This window comes from Symphalangus syndactylus, chromosome 11, assembly GCF_028878055.3.
Source record: "Symphalangus syndactylus isolate Jambi chromosome 11, NHGRI_mSymSyn1-v2.1_pri, whole genome shotgun sequence".
NCBI lineage: Eukaryota > Metazoa > Chordata > Mammalia > Primates > Hylobatidae > Symphalangus > Symphalangus syndactylus.
Window position 1 is genome coordinate 118,566,030 of NC_072433.2, and position 27,996 is coordinate 118,594,025.

The 27,996-nt window shown below is 39.4% G+C and overlaps 1 protein-coding gene across 7 annotated transcripts in view; it reads right to left on the reverse strand.

Moving 5' to 3' along the window:
* RAPGEF6 (Rap guanine nucleotide exchange factor 6) overlaps positions 1-27,996 on the reverse strand; it is a 218,444-nt gene that overhangs the window by 163,663 nt on the left and 26,785 nt on the right. For 6 of the 7 annotated variants that reach the window (XM_055299339.2, XM_055299340.2, XM_055299343.2 and 3 more), the window contains exons 2-4: positions 23,248-23,318; positions 21,944-22,000; positions 10,326-10,409 (exon numbers count right to left, since the gene is read on the reverse strand). In XM_055299339.2, coding sequence (XP_055155314.1) covers positions 10,326-10,409; positions 21,944-22,000; positions 23,248-23,318 — 212 coding nt within the window. Of the gene's footprint in view, positions 1-10,325; positions 10,410-21,943; positions 22,004-23,247; positions 23,319-27,996 lie in introns of those variants that run through there. The other variant, XM_063612392.1, reaches the window with a different exon arrangement.

Below are 27,996 nucleotides of genomic sequence, written 5' to 3' on the forward strand. Positions count from 1 at the left end.
TGCAAAATAGTCAATAACAGGCAACAACTCAAATGTCCACCAGCAGTTGAATGCTAAACAAATACTGGAACATCCATATAAACTAACAATAAAATCCCAAACCCCAATTGACTAAATGGACCCCATCTTGGCCAAGGGGACCCCAGAGAAACCTTGAAAACAGTTCCCAGCCATGATGGGAAGGGAGGTCAGACATGCCTTGTTATATCCCCTCCATTGTGGAGTTTAGACCCAACTGATGAGCATTAATTGTTTTTTAAAACAGAGAACATAAGACAAAACAGACCCTTTGTGGCACTAAGATGCCAAATTATAAATACGACCTAAGGCCATGCATGGCAAGGATTAAGTCATACCTGCAGACCAACAGTCTCACTGAACAGGTCATTTTATTGTAACTTACTCAGACACAGCATTCTTAAACATTCCTTTCTGCTGATTCCAAATTTTTGACAGAGCCTTACTCCTTTAACCAATTAAGAATCTCTGGATCCACCTATAATCTATAACCCCCTGCTTCAAGACATCCTGCCTTTTTGGGCTGAACTAATTGTATCCCTTCCACATACTGATTTGTGTCTTTGCCTCTTAACTCCTGCCTCCCTGAAATGTATAAAACCAAACTGTAACCCAACCACCTTAGGGCCACTTACTCAAGGCTTCCTGAATTTGTGTTTTCCCCTGGTCATGGTTATTCATATTGGCTCAGAATAAATCTCTTTAAAATATTTTACGGAGTCTGGTTTTCCTGTTAACATCCATGAGAGAACACTGCATTAAGAAGAAATGAAATATTGATACACATAACATGGATAAACCTCAAAATAATTTTACTGAGTACAAGAAGCTGAATGAGAATGAGAAAAGAGTACATACTGTATGTTTCACCTTACACAAAAATTTTATAACATGTAAACTAATTTACATTGATGAAAAATGAGTAACGGCCTGGGACCAAGGAAGGGAGCAGGGAACTAACTATGAGAGGGAAAGTTTACAAAGCGGCATAAGGAAACTTTCTCTAGTGACAGAGCTTATTATCTTTGTAATACTGGTGGTTTTACATGTGTTTATATATGCCAAAGCTTATCAAACTGTATACTGTAAATCATGCTGTTTAGTGTATGTCAGTTATACTTCAATAAAGTTTTAAAAATAAACAAAAATGCAAGCCAAATTAATGGGATAAAATGGTTAACAGACAGCTTGCATCCTGGATGTAGAAAGATTCTTATAGAATAACAATGAAACCGCCTTTGCAAAAGTTATAACCATGAGAAAATTATGACAGTGAAAGAGATGTGATCTAACCAATACCCATCTTGCCTTTAACTCTAAACTGCCCCCAATCATTCCTTGGCCCTGGCCACCCTAACTTTGGGAAACATTTATAGTTTAAATGATAACTAAACCATTTTTGTAAAGCTAATGAAAGACAGACCACCAGATTACAAGGATGAGGAGCTGAATTCTGCTAAGGTGTAGACATAAATGATTACCAGTCATTATTCCAAAAGTCACAAGATTTGCAACTCCTTCAATTACTCCTGCAAGTAACAGTGCTATTGTAGAATTTGAGATTGGCCTTTTGAGATGTCTTTTCAGGTTTTTAGCATTTCTGATGATTCATCAGTGGCCACCAGGACCCACAGACCTCCCACTGACCAGTCCTGTGGCTTCACCCAGAATCCAGATTCCCTGGCCCACCAAACTATCCTTAAAAAATCCTAACCTCCAAATTTTGGGAGAGGTGAATTTGAGTAATAACTCCATCTCCCACATGGCGTGGCCAGCCTTGTGTCAATTAAACTCTTTATTACAATGCCATGGTCTCAGTGAATTGGTTTTGTCTGTACAAGTGGGCAGGAAGAATCCACTGGACAGTTACAGTAATAAACAGCAGGAGTTTACAACAGGCAAACAAAACTTAAAGAGATACTTTATTAAAGAAAAAACAGAAAGCAATGGCCAATAAGCATAAGGAAAAGTGTTCAACATCATTATTCAGCAAAAATATGAAAATTAAAACTGGCACACACATATGTGGATATTTGATTTACACAAAAGGTGGCACTGAATGAGTAAGAAAAGGACATCTAGGTATCCCCATGGAAAACGACGCAACATTATACCATACCCACAACTCAATTCCAGGTAGACTACAGATTTAACTGTGAAAGGAAAACAAGAAAAGTTCTAGAAAATAAGAAAAAAAATATATATATATGTGTGTGTGTATATATATATATGTGTGTGTATATATATATGTATATGTACATATATATATATATATATATATATATATATATATACACACACACGTACATATCTCCATGACCTTGTGAAAGCAAAGTATCTTGAGCCTCCCAAATCACTAAGCTAAAGGGAAAAGTCAAGCTGGAAACTGCTTAGGGCAAAGCTGCCTCCCGTTCTATTCAAAGTCACCCCTCTGTTCACTGAGATAAATGCGTATCTGATTGCCTCCTTTGGAGGGGCTAACCAAAAACAAACAAACAAAAAAAAGCAACCAGCTGGCCACAGTGGCTCATGCCTGTAATCCCAGCACTTTGAGAGGCCAAGGTGGATGGATCACCTGAGGTCACGAGTTCCAAGACTAGCCTGGCCAAGATGGTGAAAGCCCATCTCTACTAAAAATATAAAAATTAGCAGGCTGTGGTGGCGGGCACCTGTAATCCCAGCTACTGGGGAGGCTGAGGCAGGAGAATAGCTTGAACCCAGGAGATGGAGGGTGCAGTGAGCCGAGATCGCGCCATTACACCCCAGCCTGGGCGGCAAGAGCAAAACTCCATCCCCCCCCCCAAAAAAAAGCAACCAATTGTCTCTTATCTACCCATGACCTGGAAGCCCCCTCTCTGTTTCAAGCAGTGCTGCCTTTCCAGACTGAACCAATGCTGATCTTACATATGTTGATTGAGGTCTTATGTCTCCCTAAAATGTATAAAACAAAATTGTGCTCTGACCACCTTGAGCACATGTCATGAGGACCTCCTGAGGCTGTATCACAGGCGCACGTCCTCAGCCTTGGCAAAATAAACTTTCTAAATAAACTGAGACCTGTCTCAGATTTTTGGGGTTCACAACCTCAGAAACAGAAAAGACAAATTTTTCTACATTAGAATTAAGAGCTCGTGTTCATCCAAAGACATTACTAACAGAATGAACACGACAATGAATAAGACAGAGTGGGGAAACGTATTTCCAACAAAAATAACCAAGCAAGGTTTCTTATTCAGAATATATAAAAAATTTCTACATCTCAAAAACAAAAAGACAACTTATTAGGAAAATGAGGAACAGACCGGAGAAGTCACTTTACAAAAAAGGTCATTCTAGGCTGGGTGTGGTGGCTCAAGCCTCTAATCCCAGCACTTTGGGAAGCCAAGGCAGGTGGATCACTTGAGGCCAGCAGTTTAACAACAACCTGGCCAACATGGTGAAACCCTGTCTCTACTAAAAATACAAAAATTAGTTGGGCGTGGTGTCACGCACCTGTGGTCCCATCTATTTGGGAGGCTGAGGCAGGAGAATTGCTTGAACCTGGGAGGTGGAGGTTGCAGTGGGCCAAAATTGCGCCACTGCACTCCAGCCTGGGTGACAGACTAAGACTTTATCTGAAAAAAAAAAAAAAAAAAAGTCAATCTAATGAAAATGTATTCATCGGCAGTCATTAAAATGCAAATCAAAACTATAAAATTGAAAAGAATGACTGAAATTAAGCAGCCAAAAACTTTAAAGTGAAAAGACTTATATTACTAAGTGCTGGTTAGAATGTGGAACAATGGGAACTCTCACACACCACTGGTGGGTGTGTAAATTAGTGCATCAATTTGGAATGCAACTTGGAATTAACAAAGCTTAATGTAGGCACACCCTGTTCAGACAGTCAAGTGCAAAGGGGCTCCCAGAAAAATTCTAACTGGCCTGCGCCCTGGAAGAAGCACACACAGGGGTGGAGCCACAGAAGTTTGTGCCCTTTGCTGTGAGGAAGAGCCCGGCCCCTCCTCTTCCTGCATGGTACCTGGGATTCAATCTGCCAGGGAGGAAGCATACTAGGAGAATCTGGTTTTGCAGAGAATTCTTGTTTCCCCTTTTTCCTTTTTGCCCAATAAATTCCAGTATTCTCATCCTTCAAAGCGTCTGTGAGCCTAGTATTTCCCACAGAAATACAAACTACCATCAGAGAATACTACAAACACCTCTACGCAAATAAACTAGAAAATCTAGAAGAAATGGATAAATTCCTTGACATACACACCCTCCCAAGACTAAACCAGGAAGAAGTTGAATCTCTAAATAGACCAATAACAGGCTCTGAAATTGTGGCAATAATCAATAGCTTACCAACCAAAAAGAGTCCAGGACCAGATGGATTCACAGCCGAATTCTACCAGCGGTACAAGGAGGAACTGGTACCATTCCTTCTGAAACTATTCGAATCGATAGAAAAAGAGGGAATCCTCCCTAACTCATTTTATGAGGCCAGCATCATCCTGATACCAAAGCCTGGCAGAGACGCAAGCAAAAATGAGCATTTTAGACCAATATCCTTGATGAACATCGATGCAAAAATCCTCAATAAAATACTGGCAAACCGAATCCAGCAGCACATCAAAAAGCTTATCCACCATGATCAAGTGGGCTTCATCCCTGGGATGCAAGGCTGGTTCAACATACGCAAATCAATAAAGGTAATCCAGCATATAAAAAGAACCAAAGACAAAAAGCACATGATTATCTCAATAGAAGCAGAAAAGGCCTTTGACAAAATTCAACAACCCTTCATGCTAAAAACTCTCAATAAATTAGGTACTGATGGGACGTATCTCAAAATAATAAGAGCTATCTATGACAAACCCACAGCCAATATCATACTGAATGGGCAAAAACTGGAAGCATTCCCTTTGAAAACTAGCACAAGTCAGGGATGCCCTCTCTCACCACTCCTATTCAACACAGGGCTGGAAGTTCTGGCCAGGGCAATTAGGCAGGAGGAGGAAATAAAGGGTATTCAATTAGGAAAAGAGGAAGTCAAACTGTCCCTGTTTGCAGATGACATGATTGTATATCTAGACAACCCCATTCTCTCAGCCCAAAATCTCCTTCAGCTGATAAGCAACTTCAGCAAAGTCTCAGGATACAAAATCAATGTGCAAAATTCACAAGCATTCTTATACACCAAGAACAGACAGAGAGCCAAATCATGAGTAAACTCCCATTCACAATTTCTTCAAGACAATAAAATACCTAGGAATCCAACTTACAAGGGACGTGAAGAACCTCTTCAAGGAGAACTACAAACCACTGCTCAATGAAATAAAAGAGGATACAAACAAATGGAAGAACATTCCATGCTCATGGGTTGGAAGAATCAATATCGTGAAAATGGCCATACTGCCAAAGGTAATTTATAGATTCAATGCCGTCCCCATCAAGCTACCAATGACTTTCTTCACAGAATTGGAAAAAACTACTTTGAAGTTCATATGGAACCAAAAAGAGCCCGCATCGCCACGTCAATCCTAAGCCAAAAGAACAAAGCTGGAGGCATCATGCTACCTGACTTCAAACTATACTACAAGGCTACAGTAACCAAAACAGCATGGTACTAGTACCAAAACAGAGATATAGATCAATGGAACAGAACAGAGCCCTCAGAAATAACACCGCATATCTACAACTATCTGATCTTTGACAAATCTGACAAAAACAAGCAATGGGGAAAGGATTCCCTATTTAATAAATGGTGCTGGGAAAACTGGCTAGCCATATGTACAAAGTTGAAACTGGATCCCTTCCTTACACCTTATACAAAAATTAATTCAAGATGGATTAAAGACTTACATGTTAGACCTAAAACCATAAAAACCCTACAAGAAAACCTAGGCATTACCATTCAGGACATAGGCATGGGGAAGGACTTCGTGTCTAAAACACCAAAAACAATGGCAACAAAAGCCAAAATTGACAAATGGGATCTAATTAAACTAAAGAGCTTCTGCACAGCAAAAGAAACTACCATCAGAGTGAACAGACAACCTACAAAATGGGAGAAAATTTTCGCAACCCACTCTTCTTACAAAGGGCTAATATCCAGAATCTACAATGAACTCAAACAAATTTACAAGAAAAAAACAAACAACCCCATCAAAAAGTGGGCAAATGACAGGAAAAGACACTTCTCAAAAGAAGACATTTATGCAGCCAAAAAACACATGCAAAAATGCTCATCATCACTGGCCATCAGAGAAATGCAAATCAAAACCACAATGAGATACCATCTTACACCAGTTAGAATGGCCATCATTAAAAAGTCAGGAAACAACAGGTGCTGGAGAGGATGTGGAGAAATAGGAACACTTTTACACTGTTGGTGGGACTGTAAACTAGTTCAACCATTGTGGAAGTCAGTGTGGCAATTCCTCAGGGATCTAGAACTAGAAATACCATTTAACCCAGCCATCCCATTACTGGGTATATACCCAAAGGACTATAAATCATGCTGCTATAAAGACACATGCACACGTATGTTTATTGCGGCACTATTCACAATAGCAAAGACTTGGAACCAACCCAAATGTCCAACAATCATAGACTGAATTAAGAAAATGTGGCACATATACACCATGGAATACTATGCAGCCATAAAAAATGATGAGTTCATGTCCTTTGTAGGGACATGGATGAAACTGGAAATCATCATTCTCAGTAAACTATCGCAAGGACAAGAAACCAAACACCGCATGTTCTCACTCATAGGTGGGAATTTAGCAATGAGAACACATGGACACAAGAAGGGGAACATCACACTCCGGGGACTGTTGTGGGGTGGTGGGAGGGGGGAGGGACAGCATTAGGAGATATACCTAATGCTAAATGACGAGTTAATGGGTGCAGCACACCAACCTGGCACATGTATACATATGTAACAAACCTGCACATTGTGCACATGTACCCTAAAACTTAAAGTATAATAATAAAATAAAATAAAAATAAAAATAAAAAAAGGTTAATGAAAAACTACAGCAACCAAGAAAAAGGCAGGACGGTTGAAGACACATCAAAATTAAAGTTTTGTTCCAACCACAAAGTAAAGGACAAAGAACAGCTGAAGTTTTAGTTAAGGCAAGAAATACTGAATGGGTAGTGAAGGACAGAGATACCAACTATAGCCTTGTGTCCCTGTGTTAAGTAGCTTTTTACATTTTCTCTTTGCTTACTATATATATGGTATGAGATATTGAAGGTAAACTTTATAAGGTAGTCTTTAGTTAACAGAATATTCAGAGGCACTGTGACAGATTATATACAAATATAGCTAGCAATGATTGTTGTGGTTGTGTGTCTCCTTATTTGGGGGACAGGGTAAGAACTTCATTTGTACAAAGGATAGTTTTGTCTTGTTAGGTAGACACAGATTGTTGATTGGAATTTCAAGTGTGTTTAGAAGCATTCATAAGGAAGCCGAGCAGCCAGGGGAGTGGACTGTGACAGTTATTTACTGCCTCTCCAAACATACTGGCTCTCAGCTTCAAATCTATCCTTTATTGCCCTGTTTGTGATAAGGATGTGAATTGTGTAAATGTTCTCCTTTGCTAGCTGAAAATGTTACAGCTTTGTCAGCAGAGGGCGCTAGAGGAATACCACAGTAAGAAAGTCTTTCCTCTGGAATTGGGAGGGCTTCTGTTTCCTGTCCCCAGCTGCAGGGGCCATCTGCATCCTGGTAAGGGGGTCTCCTACGTGCCACTCCTGGTCAGCAGTTCCCTTCCCATTCCTGCCAGCCTTGACCAGACGACTGTGGACCAGCTCTGTCCCAGAGCAACCCACTGAATGTCTCTGCTATTTATTGGGCTGCAACTGACATTATTCAACAAAGTCTCAACTCTATAGTCATAAGGAAGGGGTCTCCCTTTCAAGTTTGTTTTGTCCTTGGGAACTCGCCCTCAGCTGCAGGGTATTCTGCTTTATCCTTCTTAGTAGCTAATCCCTTGAACTAGTTTAATTTTAAAATTAAACTTTACCTGCTCAGGCCAGGTGCAGTGGCTCATGTCTGTAATCCCAGCACTGTAATGCCCAAGGCGGGCAGATCACTTGAGGTCAGGAGCCTGAGACCAGTCTAGCCAACATGGTGAAACCCTGTCTCTACTAAAAATACAAAAATTAGCTGGGCATGGTGGCACACACCTGTAATCCCAGCTATTCGGAAGGCTGAGGCAGGAGAATTGCTTGAACCCAGAACTCATTGCTTGCAGTGAGCCAAGATCATGCCACTGCCCTGCAGCCTGGGCAACAGCGACTCTGTCTCAAATTTAAAAAATAATAATAATAAAAAAATCAAACTTCACCTGTTCCAATTATGGTATGGTTTCTGTATTCTGACTGAAGAAGCCAAAAATTATTTGGTGCTTAATATATGCTAAGCATTATTCTAGGTAGTTTGTTACAGTAACTCACAAATCCTAAAAATGAACCTACAATAGCCTATTATAAATCTTTCACACAAAAGATACAAGTTCCTTCATCAGTATTATTCTTTAGAATAAAGATTAAACTTCCATAATCATGTTTGCTGTGAAGTTTATGATTACATTAATGCATACCATGACTTTTTCTAAAATCTCAAACATTCGGATTATTTACTTAAAAAGATAAACTTCATTGTCTTGATCACAAACTAGTAATGAATTACTGCAGTTGATTAAGGGCTATTAAAAGTCCTCGCAACAAATTCTTGACCATTCAGAACAGCAGGAGTGTTCAACAGAAAAATACTAATAATCTTAAAATATAACTGTAGGCAGTATCAATTCAGCATATTCAGTTCTCAGGAACTAGCAATACAAATTCATTAATGTGAGTTTCACAAATATAGGGAAAAGGAACAATGGCCAAAAGGCTCAAAAAAACCAAGAACTACTATATATTTATAAATACAGTCAACTACATGTGTTATTCAACTGGTCAATTAGCACATTTCATTTAACCAAAGGCCAATGATGTAAAGTTTCAGGAGTCAAGGCATGACTTCTAAAATGATATTTAAATTGAGATGTCCCATATCCTGATATTTATGTTAAACAGTTATGCCATTAAATTAACTACAATTGAAAGTCTTACTTTGAAAGCCTAGAAATTTCTTCTCAACATAATGGGAAAAAAGTCACTAAAAATTACATTTTTATGTCACTGAAGCATACGTTGAGGCCCTAAAATCTTAATAATTACTAACAGAATTCCACAACTGACCTTCTTTCTACCACCCTTCTCTTTTACCTAATAGTTATAATAATTAACAATTACTTCTAACAGCCAGGTACTGTTCTAAGAGCTTTATGTAGAGTAAGTCATTTATTTCTCAGAACTAGCCTATGCTATGAAAGAGGCTGTATTATTATGCTCCTTTTACAAATGAGCTAAGTAAGGCACAAAGAAATTAAGTAATCTGCCCAAGAAATAGTAGAGCAGATATGAACTCATGAAGTCTGGCTCCAGAGTGTGAACCCTTATAGACTTCTGTTGAGAGTATCTGTAGTAGCTTCCTAATACTCATGACAATACTTAAGTAGGTACCATTATTATTCCCATTTTTCAGCCAAGAAAACTAAAATTTGTCCAAAGTCACATAACTAGTGATGAAATCAGAATTTTAACCTAGTTGATTTACCCCCAAAACCAATTTCTTAACTACTATATCACCTCTCTATACCCAGTAATAGCAATGAATCAAAAACCCATTAGATAAATCAGATCAAATCGTACATAAAAGTAATTTTTTTTTTTTTTTTTTTTGGAGACGGAGTTTCGCTCTTGTTGCCCAGGCTGGAGTGTAATGGCGTGGTCTCAGCTCATGGCAACCTCCACCTCCCGGGTTCAAGAGATTCTCCTGCCTCAGCCTTCCGAGCAGCTGGAATTACAGGTATGCGCCACCACACCTAGCTAATTTTGTATTTTTAATAGAGACGGGGTTTCTCCACGTTGGTCAGACTGGTCTCGAACTCCCGACCTCAGGTGATCGCCCGCATCAGTCTCCCAAAGTGCTGGGATTACAGGTGTGAGCCACCACGCCCAGCCCCATAAAACTAATTTTCAAACAGGAAAAAGATATCATGTCATGGTGTAAGCTTACAGATTATACCCTCAGAAATAACAAAAGATTAACTGATTCCTGCCAAGTATTTCCAGTGGTGCCAACAAGCAAAGACATTTAAAAGATGTATCACTTACTGAAAGAAAATATACATCCTATATAAAATAGTTTAACATTAACTTTGCCTGCCATATGCACTAAGCAGCAAATGTAAACGTACCTGCAAGGAGGCAAGACCATGGAGCCTTTCACAAGCACAGATCCAGAAAGCAGGATATACCAACATCTGGCAATCGTTTCTGAACTGTTTAAATAAATAAGTAAATAAATGAGCAAAATAACACACATGTTCATATGTATATGAATTCAATATGAAATATATTCTGATAATAATACAGATAATTAAAAATTAAGTAACACTACCTGGAAATTTGGGATATTTTGCCTGTTGCTTAAGGTTTTTTTTTCTTTTTTTTTTTTTTGAGACAGAGTCTCGCTGTGTCGCCCAGGCTGGAGTGCAGTGGCGCAATCTCGGCTCACTGCAAGCTCCGCCTCCCGGGTTCACGGCATTCTCCTGCATCAGCCTCTCGGATTAGCTGGGACTACAGGCGCCCACCACCACGCCCGGCTAATTTTTTTGTATTTTTAGTAGAGACGGGGTTTCACTGTGGTCTCGATCTCCTGACCTCGTGATCCGCCCGCCTCAGCCTCCCAAAGTGCTGGGATTACAAGCATGAACCACCGTGCCTGGCCCATATGTATATGAATTCAATATGAAATATATTCTGGTAATAGTACAGATAATTAAAAATTAAGTAACACTACCTGGAAATTTGGGATATTTTGCCAGTTGCCTAAGGTTTTATACAGACCACATTTACGTGAAATAAAAGTATAATCACTATCTTAAGATACATACTATAAAACACCAATACTTAAAGTGAATAAAGTATTTTAGAAATACATTTTAGCAAAAAACAACAATCATTGTTTATACTGTTCCTTGAAATAAATTTCACTTTAATTAAAGCTTTAAAGCTAAGAAAGCAATTAAGAAACATGTTTCCCAGAAAAAAAGAAAACAGAGAAGAATTATATCACACTTGTAGAAGAAAATAACATTTAATTCTGAAGTATATTAGCCCATACAAGTTAAAACTTGAATATAACAAAAAGATGAACAAAAAATAATTCTCAAATGTGATACGATTAAAGATAATACCTGTAATAGGTATCGGTACTCACAGAAACGCATTACTATTTCAAGTAGCAAATGAACAAAAGATAAAAACAGAAATTCTTAACAGGTACACAGAACACAGAGTCACTAGTAAACACAAAATGCAAATGAAAACAACTCTAAAATACTAACCAAATCCACACATAGTATCCATTTTACAGAGGCTGTGATAAAAATTTATTCACTGCTTACTAACACCACAAATCAAAATCACCACAACCCTTTTTCCAAATCAATATAGGAATCCACAGCACAAGCCACAAAAGGATGTCATAACCTTTAGCTCCACAATGTTATCCCAAGGAATTTACCACAGAGAAAACATTCTTATTCTTCACAACAAAGTTTCAGATGAAGTTTTTCTCACTGCCTATGTTTTCTAATTTTGCTATAATTATATGTGCAATAATAGAAATACAAATTATTAGTAGTAGTGGGGCACTGCTACAAAGATACCTGAAAATGTAGAAGTGACTTTGGAACTGGGTAACGGGCAGAGGCTGGAATGGTTTGCAGGACTCAGAAAAAGACAGAAAAGATGTGGAAAAGTTTGGAACTTCCTAGAGACTTGTTGAACGCTTTTGACAAAAATACTGATAAGTGATATAAACAATGAAGTCCAGGCTGAGGTGATCTCAGATGGAGATGAGGAACTTACTGGAAACTGGAGTAAAGGTCACTCTTGCAATGCTTCAGCAATGAGACTGGTGGCATTTTGCCCCTGCCCTAGAGATCTGTGGAACTTTGAACTTGAGACATGATTTAGGGTATCTGGGAGAAGAAATTTCTAAGCACCAAAGCATTCAAGAGGTGACCTGGCTGTTTCTAAAAGTGTATGTTCATATACATGAACAAAGAGATTATCTGAAATTGGAACTTATATTTAAAAGAGAAGCAGAGCATAAAAGTTTAGAAAATTTGCAGCCTGATCATGTGGTAGAAAAGAAAAACCCATTCTCTGTGGATAAATTCAAGCCCACTGCAGAAATGTGCACAAGAGGAGCCAAATGTTAATAGCCAACACAATGGGGAAAATGTTTCCAGGGCATTTCAGAGTCTTTCAAGGCAGCCCAGCAGCCCCTCCTATCACAGGCCCAGAGGCCAACCAAAAATGATTCATGGGCTGGGCCCAGGACCCTGCTACTCTGTGCAGCCTCAGGACATGGTGCCCTGCATCCCAGCTGTTCCAGCTCCATCCCGGGGCAGATTTACTGCATGCTGTTCTCATTACAGTGAACTCTCACAAGATTTGCTAGTTTAAAACTGTGTGGCCAAAAGGGGCCAATGGTATAGCTCAGGCCATTGAATCAGAGGCTGCAAGCCTCAAGCCTTGGTGGCTTCCACATGGTGCTGGGCTTGCGGGTATGCAGAAGTCAAAAGTTGAGGTTTGGGAATCTCTGCCAAGATTTCAGAGGATGTATGAAAATGCCTGGATGTCCAGGAAGAAGTCTGCTGCAGAGGCAGAGCCCTCATGGAGAACCTCAACTAGGGCACTGCAGAGGGAAAATGTGGGGTTGGAGCCCCCACAGAGAGTCCCCACTGGGGCACTCTCTAGTGGAGCTGTGAAAAAGGGGCCATTGTCCTTCAGACCCCAGAATGGTAGACCCACAGTTTGCATTAGGAGCCTAGAAAAGCCACAGGTACTCAACGCCAGCCCACGAAAGTAGCCACAGGGGCTGTACCCCGCAGAGCCACAGGGGCAGAGCTGCTCAAAGCCTTGGGAGCCCACCACTTGCCTCAAGGTGCCCTGGATGTGAGACATGGAGTCAATGGAGATTATTTGGAAGCTTTAAGATTTAATGATGGCCCTGCTGGGTTTCGGACTAGCATGGGACATGAAGCCCCTTTATTTTGGCCAATTTCTACCATTTGGAACAGGAGCATTTTACCCCACGCCTGTACCTCCATTGTATTTTGGAAGTAACTAACTTGTTTTTGATTTTACAGGCTCATAGGTGGAAGGGACTTCCCATGTCTCAGATGAGACTTTGGACATGGACTTTTAAGTTAATGCTGGATTGAGTTAAGACTCTGGGGGACTGCTGTAAAGGCATGATTAGTTTATCAAATGTGAGAAGGACATGAGATTTGGGAGGGGCCAGTGGTGGAATAATGTGGTTTGGCTCTATGTCCCCACTCAAATCTCATGTCGAATTGTAATCCTCATGTGTCAGTGGAGGGTCCTGGTGGGAGGTGACAGGATCATGGGGACAGATTTTCCCCCATGCTGTTCTCATGATAGTGAGTTCCACAAGATCTGATGGTTTAAGTGTGGCATTTCCCCCCGTCGCATTCTCTGTCTCCTGCTCCACCGTGGTAAGGAGTGCTTGTTTCCCCTTCACCTTCTGCTATGATTGTAAGTTTCCTAAGACCTCCCACTCATGCTTCCTGTGAAGCCTGTGGAACTGTGAGTAAATTAAACCTCTTTTCTTCACAAATTACCCAGTCTCAGGTAGTTCTTTATGACAACATGAGAATGGAGTAATACAGAGACCAAAGTCAATTTGCTATCAGCTTAAAATAGTGCATTATAACAAGACTCTTTATGCTAGCTCTATAGTAAACATAAAGAAAGAAAGTACAGCAGATACACAAAGGAGAAAGAGAAAGGAAACAAAGTATAGCACCACAGTGAGCCACAAAACCACAGAGGTGAGCAAGAGAGAAAGAAAGCTACAAAAAAAAAAAAAAAAAAATCTATAAAACAACCAGAAAACCATTAACACAAAGGCAGGAATAAATCCTTACCTATAAATAACAGTCTTGAATGTAACTGGGTAAGTTCCTCCAATTAAAAGTTACAGAATGGCTGAACGGATAATAAAACCCAAATGTATGCTGCCTATAACAGACTCACTTCACTGTTAAAGACAAACAGAGACTGAAAGTTAAGGGATAGAGGTTGGGTGCAGTGGCTTATGGCTATAATCCTAGCACTTTTGGAGGCTGAGACAGGCAGATCACTTGAGGTCAGGAGTTCAAGACCAGCCTGGCCAACATGGCGAAACCGTCTCTACTAAAAAATACAAAAATTAGGTGGGTGTGGTGGTACGTGCCTGTAATACCAGCTACTTGGGAGGCTGAAGCACAAGAATCATTTGAACACAAGGTTCAAGCAGAGGTGGAGGGTGCAGGGAGCCAAGGTCATACCACTGTGTTCCAGCCTGGGGAGCAGTGCGAGACTCCGTCGTTAAAAAAAAAAAAGTTAAAGGATAGAAAAAGACATCAATGCAAATGGAAACCCAAAGCAAACAGGAGTAGCCATGCTTACTTTAAGTCAAAAACTGTAAAAAGAGACAGAAAAGGTGATTATATAATGATGAAGGGATCAATTCAACAGGAAGATATAACAATTACATTATTTATAATATATATTATATAATCATTATATAATATATATTTGTGTCTCATATATATATTTACGGTATATATTAGCACACACACCCCAAACACTTGAGTGCCCAAGCTTGTAAAGCAAATATCATTAGATCTAAAGGGAAAGACAGATTATAATATAGTAATAGCAGGGAACTCGAATACCCCACTTTCAGCAATGGACAGATATATAGACCTGAAAATATACAACAAAGCTACTGCAACCAAAAAAGCATGGTACTGACATAAAAGCAGACCAAAAGAGCAGAATGGATATCCCAGAATTAATTAAACAGACAACTGATTTTCAAAAAAGCTGCCAAAACCACTTAGAAAATGTATATCTCCTTGCAGAAGAATAAGACTGAAATCCTACCTCTCACTATATACAAAAATCAACTCAAAATGGATTAAAGACTTAAATGTGAAACCTGAAACCATGAAATCTACTGGAAGAAAATGGGAAAAATGCTTTACAACACTGTGCTAGGCAAGGATTTTTAAAGTGAAGACCTCAAAACACAGGCAACAAAAACAAAAACAGACAAATCTGATTACAACAAACTAAAAAGTTTTTGCACTGCAAAGGAAAAAACTGACAAAATGAATAGACAATCTACAGAAATAGGAGAGAATTGCCAACTATACATCTGACAATCGGTTAATATCCAGAATATATAAAAAACTTAATAGCAAAAAAAGTGATTAAAAATGGGCAAATGAGCTCAACAGAAATTTCTGAAAAGACATAAAAATAGCCAATAGGTATATGAAAAAATATTCAAATAAACTAATCATCAGGGAAATGCAAACCCAAACCACAAGACACCACTTCATTCCAGTGAGAATGGCTACTCTCAAAAAGACAAAAGAAAACAAGTGTTGGCAAGGATTTCAGGAGAAGGGAACACTTATACACAGTTGGTGGGAACGTAAATTAGTAGTTATTATGGAAAACAATATGGAGGTTACTAAAAAAAAAAAAATGGAACTTCTAGGTGATCCTGCAGTCCTACTACTGGATACATATCCAAAGGAAATGAAATCAGTATGTTAAAGAAATATCTGCACTCCCATATTTTACAATAGCCAAAATACAGACTCAACCCAAGTGTCCAACAACTAATGAATAGATAAAGAAAATGGGGTATATATACTCAATAGAATATCATTTAGCCATGAAAAGAATGAAATCCTGTCATTTGCAGCAATATGGATGGAACTGGAGGATATTATGTTAAGTGAAATAAGACAGACATAGAGAGGCAAATACTGCAGAATCTCACTTATACGTGGAATCTAAAAAATAAAAAGTTGGTACCATAGAAGTGGAGTAGAACAGTGGTTACCAGAGACTGGAGTGGGGAGGTGGGAGAGAAAGATGAGGAGAGGTTGGTTAGTGGGTACAAAGTTACAATAAAATAAGAAAAATAAGTTCTGGTGTTCTATTGCACAGTAGGGTTATTATGGTTAACAGTAAAGTACTGTATATTACAAAATAGCCAGAAGAGAGGCTTTTGAATGTTTTCACCACCAAAAAACGATTAAATGTATGAGGTGATGGATATGCTAACTATCCTAATTTGTACATTATATAACACATAACTGTATTGGAATACCAACTTCTACTCCATAAATATGTACAACTATAATGTGTTGATTAAAAAGTTAAGAAATTATCAACATTGCTGGAAATGAGACGAAATAACCTAAAACCAACAGGAAAAAAACCGGCTATATTCATTACATTCAAGAAAAAAGGAAAACAGATGATGGATTCAACCAAAGAACTGGTATCTATGAAAAAGAAATGAAAATCTAGAATTGAAAAACTACAATTAAAACTTAAAAATTCACCTGAGTGGGTATTTTAGAATAGAAACAGCATAAGACAGAAATTCACAAATTAGAAAACAAGGCAGTAGAAAATGGGAGACTGAAGCACAGAAAGAAAAAAGGACAGGAAGATGGAAAACAGTGTAAAGGAAATATGAGACAAAATAAAGCAGGAAGGAGGAAAGAGAAAACAGTAAAGAAGCAATAATTTAAAAAACACTCAAAGAATTTTCCAAAATCGATGAAAGCTATCAAATCAGGGTATTATGAAGATCTATAAACCCTAAACAGAATAAATCCAAAGAAAACCATACCTAGCAACATTAGACAAAACTGCTGAAAAGCAAAAAGCAAGAAATATCTCAGAAGCAGTCAGAGGAAAAAACATACGAACTGCAAAGGAGTAACAAGAACACCGATTACTGACTCCTCAACATAAATAGAAGCAAGAACATGATAAAACATCTTAAAAGTGTTACAGAAAAAACTGCTAGAACCGTTTATGTAGGAAAAAAACATTGTGAAGAATTAAAGAAGACTTAATAAATGGAAGAATATACATGTTTGCAGATTGACAGATTCATTTTAACAACAATGTCATTTCTCTCTGAATTGATTTATGGATTTAATGCTATCCTAATCCAAAGCCCACAGCCTCCCACAGGCTTTCTGTGTATAACTGTGTGTGGACATTGACAAGCTGATTCTAGAATTTACACAGAAAGGCAAAGCAACAGTGATAGCCAAGACAATCTTGAAGAACAAGCCTGAGTACAAGCCTGAGTTTACTGAATACAAACTCATGCTATCAGATATCAAAATACACAGCTTAGTCCGAGCGTGGGGGCTCACGCCTGTAATTTCAGCACTTTGGGAGGCAGAGACGGGCGGATCACTTGATGCCAGGAGTTTAAGACCAGCCTGACCAACGTGGCGAAACCCCGTCTTTACTAAATCCTGTCTCTACTAAAAATACAAAAAGTAGCCAGGCATGGTGGTCGGGAGGCTGAGGCATGAGAATCGCTTGAACCCAGGATGCAGAGGTTGCAGTAAGCCGAGATTTTTGCCACTGCACTCCAGCCTGGGTGACAGAGTGAGACTCTGTCTCAAAAACAAACAACAACAACAACAACAAAACAAACAAAAGAACTCAAACTATGCAGGTTGACAGGGCAGTACTTACATGAACATAGGTGTAAGCAAAACAAACAAATGAGCAAAATAAACAATAAACAAATGAGCAATAAACAATTGAGCAAAATAAAGAGACCAGACAGATACACACACACACACACACACACACACGCACACACATACATGGTCACTTAATTTAACACAAAGTGGACACTGCAGTGCAGGAGGGAAAAAGCTAGTTTTTCAATAAATGGTGCTGGATCAACTGGATGTCCATAGGGATACCTAATGAATCTTGCCAATAATAAAATCCATGCCTTCAATCAACAATTTACATTTTAGAAAATTTGTATCCATTACTGTGAGCTTGGCACTTCCCTAAACTTTTCAGTAAGAAGCTGGTGGTAATATTAGCAATGCCATTTTTTTTTTTTTTTTTTTTTTTTTTGAGACGGAGTCTCACTCTGTCGCCCAGGCTGGAGTGCAGTGGCGCGATCTCGGCTCACTGCAAGCTCCGCCTCCTGGGTTCACGCCATTCTCCTGCCTCAGCCTCTCCGAGTAGCTGGGACTACAGGCGCCCGCCACCACGCCCGGCTAATTTTTTTTATATTTTTAGTAGAGACGGGGTTTCACCATGGTCTCGATCTCCTGACCTCGTGATCCGCCCGCCTCGGCCTCCCAAAGTGCTGGGATTACAAGCGTGAGCCACCGCGCCCGGCAGCAATGCCATTTTTGATAAATTATTTTTTTAAGTGCCAAAATGAGAAAAACTACATACACCAGGACCATCAATATTTTCCAAATGGCCAACGCATCGCATTACAAAAATCAAACATAGAGAAATGATGGATTCAATGTGCAAGATAGACCAATTGTTTCTAATGCAATACAGTAAAAAGTTCATGGATAAAGTCTCAGACCCCATGTTGAAACCAATCTGTAAGCAACTTGTCAAGTTTTGGTGCTGTTTTAAAGAATAATACCCAACTTATCTGAAAAGAACCTCCCCCGCATTTTTTTTTTAACTTCTCTGTATGAAGATTTCTTTCATTCAAAAAATATATCACAACAGACTGAATGCAGCAGATATGACAATCCAACTAATGTCAGAGAGATATTAGATTTGCTAAACTATAATTAAATCTTTTATGAAAATAGTTCTTTCTCATAAATGTTAATTGTGTTAACATGTAATGAGGCTAGGCGCAGTGGCTCATGCCTGTAATCCCAGCACTTTGCGGGGCCGAGGCAGGCAGATCACCTGAGGCCACGAGTTCGAGACCAGCCTGGCCAATGTGGTGAAACTCCATCTCTACTAAAAATACAAAAATTAGCCAGATGCGGTGGCACGCGCCTGTAGTCTCAGCTACTCCGGAGGCTGAGGCAGGAGAATCGTATGAACCCAGGAGGTGGAAGTTGTAGTAAGCCGAGATTGCGCCACTGCACTCCAGCCTGGGTGACACGGCGAGACGAAAAGAACTAACGAGAAGGAAGGAAGGAAGGAAGGAGAGAGGGAGGGAGGGAGGGACGGAAGGGAGGGAAGGAGGGAGGAAGGGAAGGAGGGAGGGAAAAGAAGATAAGAGAGGAGAGGAGGGGAGGCGAAGGGAGGGGAAGAGAGGAGAGAAGGAGGGAGGGAGGGAAGGAAGGAAAAAAAGAAACGTGATGGGTTTCTCATTAAATTTAATGACTAATAAATATTTTTAAAATTAAGAAAAATAAATCTTGAATTCTACCTCACAGCAAAAGCAAAACTCAATTCCAAGATGAATTGTAGATCTATATTTGACAAACAAACTTTTAGAGGAAAAACGAAGAAAATCTACACAATCATGAAGAAAGGAAAGATTTGATTTTTTTTAAAACAGGACACAACAGGCCCTAATCACAAGGGGATAAGTTGAGAAACAAATTACTCTTTCTCAAAAGATGCCAATAATAGAGCAAAAAGAGCTAGGGTAGTGGCATATGCCTGTAATCCTCGGGAGTCTGAAGCAGGAGGATCTCTTGAGCCTAGGAGTTCAAGACTGGCCTAGGCAACACAAGAAAACCCCATTTCAAAAAAAAAAAAGAAGGCTGGGAGTGGTGGCTCACGCCTGTAATCCCAACACTTTGGGAGGCCGAGGGGGTGGATCACTGAGGTCACAAGTTCAAGACCAGCCTGACCAACGTGGTGAAACCCATCTCTACTAAAAATACAAAAAATTAGCTGGGCATGGTGGTGGGCGCCTGTAATCCCAGCTACTCAGGAGGCTGGGGCAGGAGAATCCCTTGAACCCGAGAGGCAGAGGTTGCAGTGAGCCGAGATCATGCCATTGCACTCCAGCCTCAGCGACAAGAGCAAGACTCCGTCTCAAAAAAAAAACAAAAAAAAAACAAAAAAAAAAAAAAAAAAAAAAAGTGGCACAGTGGAAATAGATAATAGAATAAACATACCCAACAAAGGACTTCCATTCAGAATTCAAAAAGAACTTTTACAAATCAATAGAAATGATACAGACAACTCAATTAATAAAAGAAGGTATCCAAATACCTGATAGAAACATAAATGTCATTTATCATCATTAGTAACAGGGAAATGTAAAATAAAATCACAATGAACTAACAAAATGTAATCAGCAGCAGAGTAGCAAAAATTCAAAATAAGCAAACAATAAAACACAAATATTAAGGGTTGTCAAACATGTAGAGCAACTGGAACTTAACTATACACAGCTAATGGTTATTAAAATTGGTACAATTGGCCAGGCGCGGTGGCTCACGCCTGTAATCACAGCACCTTGGGAGGCTGAGGCAGGCAGATCATGAGGTCAGGAGATCGAGACCATCCTGGCTAACACAGTGAAACCCCATCTCTACTAAAAATACAAAAAAAATTAGCTGGGCTTGGTGGTAGGTGCCTGTAGTCCCAGCTACTCGGGAGGCTGAGGCAGGAGAATGGCGTGAACCCAGGAGGCGGAGCTTGCAGTGAGCTGAGACTGCGCCAATGTACTCAGCCTGGGCGACAGAGCCGTCTCAAAAAAAAAAAAAAAAAAAAATTGGTACAACTAATTTTAAAAAACTGTCACAATCTCCTGAATTTGAACATGTACATTTCCACTATAGTCATGCCTTGCTTAATGATGGTGATACTTTCTGAAAAATGCATCATTAGATGATTTCATCGTGCTAACATCATAGAGTGTACTTAACACAAACCTAGAAGATGGTATAGCTTACTATACACCTAGGCTATATGGTATAGCCTATTGCTCCTAGTTTACATATGTGCATCGCATGTTACTCTACTGAATACTGCAGGCAACTGTGACATATAGTCCATCACTGACTGAAACAACGTTATGTGGCACATGACCGTAATTTTATTCCTAGGAATATCCTCAACAGGAGTAAGCAACCAGGGCACAAAAATAACAGAATGTTAATAGAAACTGTATTATTTATAATACTAAAAATTAGAAATTGGCCAGGTGCGGTGGCTCACACCTGTAATTCCAGTGCTTTGGGACGCCGAGGCAGGTGGATCACCCGAGGTCAGAAGTTTGAGAGCAGCCTGACCAACATGGTGAAACCTCATCTCTACTGAAGATACAAAAAGTAGCCAGGCGTGGCAACTAATGCCTGTAAATCCAGCTACTTGGGAGGCTGAGGCAACAGAATCGCCTGAACCTGGGAAGCGGAGGTTGTAGTGAGCCAAGATTATGCCATTGCACTCCAGCCTGGGCGACAAGTGCGAAACTCCATCCCAAAAAAAAAAACAAACAAAAAGAAAACTAGAAATAACCCAACTATTAACAGTGGAAGGGACAAACAAATCATTATTTGCACACAATTATATATTGTACAGCAGTGAAAAAGAACACATGGAAAAACAGAAAAATTTGGGTATCTATTAAGTAAAAAAGCCTTACCAAAAGATTCTCTCTATACCAAGTTCAGTAAGTGGCAAAACTAACCTATAGTGATACAAGTCAGAATTGTGATTACCTTTCCAAAAGAACATTGATTACAGCCTTCTGGAAAACTGGTATCTCTTTTTTCATCTGAGTAGTCATTACACATTTAGTATATATTTATTAAAATTCATTGCTTTGTACACTTTTGGTGTATTCTATGTATGTTATATACTTCATGGTCTATGAATATTTTTCAATGTGCTCTACATAAATTGTCCCAGAATCAAATGAATTTCAATGGTAAGAGTTAAAATTTAAACATAAAAGTCATTAGTTTAAGTGAATTATGGAAATACTTACCAAAAGAGAACCTGATTGCCACTGTATCTCTCAAAGCGTGCTCTTGCAGACATTAATCTATTAAAAAAATTGAAGATTTTATCTTACACTTTGTTTTTCAAATTGTTATAATTACAACAGAAAATGACCAAATCTACCAGTACGTTGTCACTAAACTACAAAGAGTTTAGAAATATATGTATATTTTATATATATACATAATGCAATAATATAGATAATATTCAGTGGCATCAACCTTAATACTCTTTATGTACATTATCAAATCTGTCAATTCACACCAAATAATGTTTTCATTACAAAAAATATACATTTGTCTGATTCACTACTGAATCCTCAGTGTGAAGAACAGTTACTAGCAGAGGCATGTACATACAAAAAAACTGCTGAATACATAAATCAGTTTGCAATAAAAAAATACTTTGAGTATTACAAAATGCTAATTTTTCAGTTTTCTTTCTTCCTGATATAGTTATTTGGCATATACTAACAGCTGAATTATGTTATACAGAAAATATATAATAAATAATAAATCCCTAACAATTATATTTTATCAATCTGGTCAATAACCAGAAACTTGATGAAAACCCAGGAAAAGTCACTGGATAAGCTGTTCGTGGTGGGAACACACGTTTAATTACAATATTATACAGTTAAGTGTTTTATAGCACTCGAAAGTGTTTTTACAAATATAATCATAATGATATATGATAACCAGGACAGATAGCCAGCCCATTTTTCAGAAGAAAAAAATGAGGTTCAGAAAGTTTATGGGTCTTGTCCACAGGAGCTTAGGCCAAATCAAGATTCCTGCTCCTTTCACTTTAATAAAACACTATAATACAACATACCACACCTAGCTGAAGCATTTGGCATAATAAATACCAACACAAACTACAAAAAGATAACAGGAGTTTTGTCTTTACTAGCTGGCACATCCTCGGCACTGTGTTTTACTTTAGGTACTTATTTTCATTTAACCCTTGAAATACTTCAACAAAGATAGTATCATTACCCCTATTTTATTGAAGACAAAACCACAGTTAAAAGTGAGTTCTGACTTAAGGTCCCATGGCTAAGAAAAAATGAAATAAGAAAAACAAATTCAGTTTTTATTGTCAGTGTTTTTCCCCAACTCCAAAATCACTCCTACCAAAATATAAACTCCAGGAAACCAGGGATCGAATCTGTAATGTATATACCAAGGGCTTAAAACAATAACGAATATAAAGGTGCTTAACAAATATTTGGTGAATAAATGAATGAATGGCTATACAGCGTGTGCTCTTAAATAGAACCACACTTACCTAAGCTGATGTTCCCTGAGATTTGATAATATTTCCATTCCATGAAGATAAGAATAAATAGTATTTAAGTCCTGTGGAACAGAAGAAAAAAATTAGATTATTTTTCAAATATGCTGTTTAAAATATAAGGCACCCCACAATTCTGATTTTAAGCAAACAACCACTCATGGCAAAGCAGTTAACTATGGAAAAACCATAAAACCTCTGCATCATAAAAGATTTGAAAAGGCAGAGAAGAGATCCCTCAGCTCTCAAAGGAACTCCTCTTCAAGGTGACCAATGGCCTCTATTCATTCAAACAAATGCGAGAACCCCAAATTCATAATTTTATATGAAAGTTTATTAATTCATTATTTCACTTTTAAGCAGATGTAAACTTTTCTTCTTTAGTGGCCTCCAAATATTTGATATCCAATATCCTGGCTGACATCTCTAGAGATGACCCAGTTTATCAATATTCCTCTTAAAATATGACTTTCTAAAGAATTTATTTCTAAGGAGACTCAAAATGACATAATCTACCACTAAATAAAAAAGATTTCCAATGGTACAATCCTATTGTTCACTCTGTGAAAGAGGCAGAACATCTTTCTCTATTCCTCACCCAGATAACTAGGCATTAAAACAACAACAACAGGCTGGGCGCGGTGGCTCACGCTTGTAATCCCAGCATTTTGGGAGGCCAAGGCGGGCGGATCACGAGGTCAGGAGATCCAGACCACGGTGAAACCCCATCTCTACTAAAAATACAAAAAATTAGCCAGGCGTGGTGGCGGGCGCCTGTAGTCCCAGCTACTCGGAGAGGCTGAGGCAGGAGAATGGCGTGAACCTGGGAGGCGGAGCTTGCAGTGAGCCGAGACTGCGCCACTGCACTCCAGCCTGGGCGACAGAGTGAGACTCCGTCTCAAAAAAAAAAAAAAACAACAACAACAACAACAAAAACCTCAGGATGACATAGTATAACCTCAACTAAGAGCAGTGGCATAGCAGAAGAAAGTGGAAAGAGTCTACAGATCCCTGACAGCAAATGGTATTGTACCACTGATGTCATTTAAGATTAAAGGCAGACAAGCTTAAATTCGCTATAAAAAACATACTTCCTATTTCCTATGAAGAATAATGCCTTTATACCAGGGCAAACTACTTCCAAACACTGCCTTCCCACTCTGATATGCAACTGGCCAAGAAAATTATCAGATAGTAGTGGGGGTAGTGAGGGAGAAACTAAAGACAACTTGTTTTCTAGTAGGTTAATAAGACAACATGGAGCCATTAAGAAAAGCAGCAAGCTAGGCCAGTCACGGTGGCTCACGCCTGTAATCCCAGCACTTTGGGAGGTCGAGGTGGTCAGGAGATCAAGACCATCCTGGCTAACACAGTGAAACCCCGTCTCTACTAAAAATAGAAAAAATTAGCCGGGCATGGTGACAGGCGCCTATAGTCCCAGCTACTCGGGAGGCTGAGGCAGGAGAATGGCGTGAACCCGGGAGGCAGAGCTTGCAGTGAGCTGAGATTGCGCCACTGCACTCTAGCCTGGGTGACAGGGTGACAGAGCGAGACTCCGTCTCAAAAAATAAAAAAAAAGAAAAGAAAAGCATCAGGCTGAGCACAGTGGCTCACGCCTGTAATCCCAGCACTTTATGAGGCCGAGGTGGGTGGATCGCTTGAGCCCAGGAGTTAGAGACCAGCCTGGGCAACATGGTGAAACTTGCCTCTACAAAAAATAATTTAAAACAATTAGCCAGGCTTCTGGTACATGTCTGTAGTCCCAGCTACTTAGGAAGCTGAGGTGTGGGGGATGGCTTGAGCCTGGGAAGAAGAAGTTGCAGTGAGCCGAGATCACAGCACTGCACTCCGGTCTAGGCAATTGAGACTCCATTTCAAAAAAAAAAAAACAAAAAAAACGGCAATCATCTCTAATTCCAAAGATAACAACTGCCAATTAACCACAGTGAATTCAACAACCACACTTATTTCTGCTAAATCCTTACGAAAATAACAGTGAAAAAGATGTTTAAGTATATAAAAATAAAGATTTGAATAGGTTAAAAGAAAGGTCTACCAAATTTTAGAAGACAGCAGATGAAGCACTGATATGGTAAACTGTATTTCCAAAGATGGCCACAGAGGTGTTTCTTATCCCATATGCTCTTTTGCAATGCACTCTTGCCAGTAACCCATCAAAAACTGGAATCTATGTGCCCTCCCCACAGATGTGGGTTGGCTCTGTGACTTGTTCTGACCAAAAGAATACAATAGAAGTGAGGGTGTATAAAAGATCCAAGTACCCTGAGACCACTAATGTTGTGAAGAAGCCCCAGCTAGCCTTAGGGAGACAGAAAGGCCATATGGAGTAACACCAAGGTACTAGATATGTAAGTTATGCCTTCCTAGAGCAGCTTAGAGCTACCAACTGAATGGAACTAAAAGAATGACCCCAACAGAGGCTCTAAGAGGTAGAACCAACCACCCAGCCAGAACCTGCTGAATGCAGGTAATATAAATAGAGTCATGGCAAAAGTGTGGCTCATAGTGGGGCCACTGAGTCTGCAGATCCACCTAATAATGGTCATTCCCCACTCCCTCAGTTTATAATTAGAATTTATATACTTGGCAGTTAGAATACCCTCCATAATGGGTCCATGACCTGTGTGGTAAAAGCTGTCACAATGAAAAAAGCCAAGTGGAAACCTCTCCCCATTCCCCAGAACAAGATAGTAAATAAAGACTGTTTCTTCCAGAGGGGCACAGAATAAAGACTAGTGCCACCAGTAAAGACTTAGAAGTACACAGAGGTAATAGTTTCTACTGTATTCTATTTAATTCATGGAGAAAGCAGACAGATCCTGAAAAATGACTGTGCAGACTACCACAGAATGAACCAAATTCTAGCCCTAATCATAGCCTGCAGTCTCAGCCATAATATTGCTGCTGAAGCTGATTAAGCCTCAAGTACTGATATGGTGTTACTTTCCATTACTTTATTTTCAATTCCAATTAGAAGATCAGAAAAAAATCTGCATTCATGCAGGGCAATATTAACTTACCATTTTATCTTAGGACTCTTAACTCTCCCGCTCTCTGTCATAACACAGTCAGTGAGGGTTGGGTGGGGGACAGACATCTAAACCTCCTGATCTATTTACATATATTACATCATGCTGATTGGACAGGATGAACAAAAGAATGGGCTAGAGGTGACTGGTACCCTAGAGTCCTTGGTAACACACATGTGGCTCCAGAAGATGGGAGATAAACACTATGAAGACTCAAAAGATCTGCCATTTCAGTGAAGTTTTTCGGGATACAGTGGTTAGGGGCATGTCAGGACATCTGCAATGTCGAAATGACTTTGGCTTTAGGTCAAGATAAAATAAAAGGAACTAGACTTACCCTTCACCTAAAACAACTAAAAACAACAACAAAAAAGACAAATATATAAAACATTTTTCATAAGATAGGACGGAAATATCTAAAGTGAAGTAAAGATCCACCTGAAAAAATCATTGTAGTAGTCCTGAACCAGGACTGATTCTTCCCCTCTCGGTGATATTTAGCAATGTCTGGAGTTATTTTAGGCTGTCACAATTTTGAGGGAGTGGTGCTACTGGCATCATGTAGGTAGAAGAGATATTGCTAAACATAGCCATGCCCATTCATTTACCTATTGGCTATGGCTCTTTTCATGCTATAAAAGCAGAGTTAAGTAGTTGTAAGAAAAATCATCTGGGCCACAAAACCTAAAATATTTACTATTTGGCCCTTTACCGAAAAAGTCTGTAAACCCTGGATAAGAATGTCTATATTTTAATTCTTATCAGTTATGAAATGCTAGGAACATTCCTGAAATCCAAGTTCCCAGATGCCAGCCGCCAAAAGACAACTTTACAAATAGGTCTTCCTAAGGACAGCAGTCTCAGATCTGTTCTATTAACTCTTTTTTTTGACAGGCTATATTGAAGTCACATTCAGGAACGGCCTTAAAAGAAAAAGGAAAAATCTCCTCAACGGGTAGAGTTGTGAGCAGTAGATATGGGTCATGCCAAAGGACAGCAGCTGCTATGGTTTGGATGTGGTTTGTCCCTGCCAAAACTCATGCTGAAATTTGATCCCCAATATAGCAGTGTTAGCAGGTAGGACCTAGCAAGAGGTGTTTGGGTCATGGGGGTAGATCCCTCATGAATAGATCAATGCCTGTCTGAGGGGGCAGTGAGTTCTCACTCTCACAGAAATCAGTTGGTTCCCCCAAGAGAGGGTTGTTAAAAAGAGTCTGGCTTCCTTGGTTTCTCTCTCTTGCTTCCTCCCTTACCATGTGACCTCTTTTTTTTTGCAGCATGAACATGGCTCACTGCAGCCCTGACCTCCTGGGCTCAAGCAATAGTCCCACCTCAGCCTCCTGAGTAGCTGGGACTACAGGCATATGCACACAACACCAAGCCCATTTAGTTTTATTTATTTATTTATTTTATTTTCTGTAGAGACAAGGTCTTGCTTTGCTGCCCAGGCTGGTCTCGAACTCCTGGGCTCAAGCAATTCTGCCTTGGCCTCCCAAAGTGCTGAGATTACAGGCGTGAGCCACTGCGCCCAGCCTGCCATGTGATTTTCTTGCACACACTTGCTCCCCTTTCACTTTTTGCCATGAGTAGAAGCAGTCTGAGACCCTCATTGGATGCAGGTGGCCAATCTAGAACCTTCTAGCCACCAGAATTGTTAGCCAAATAAAGCTCTTTCTTTATAAATGACCCAGCC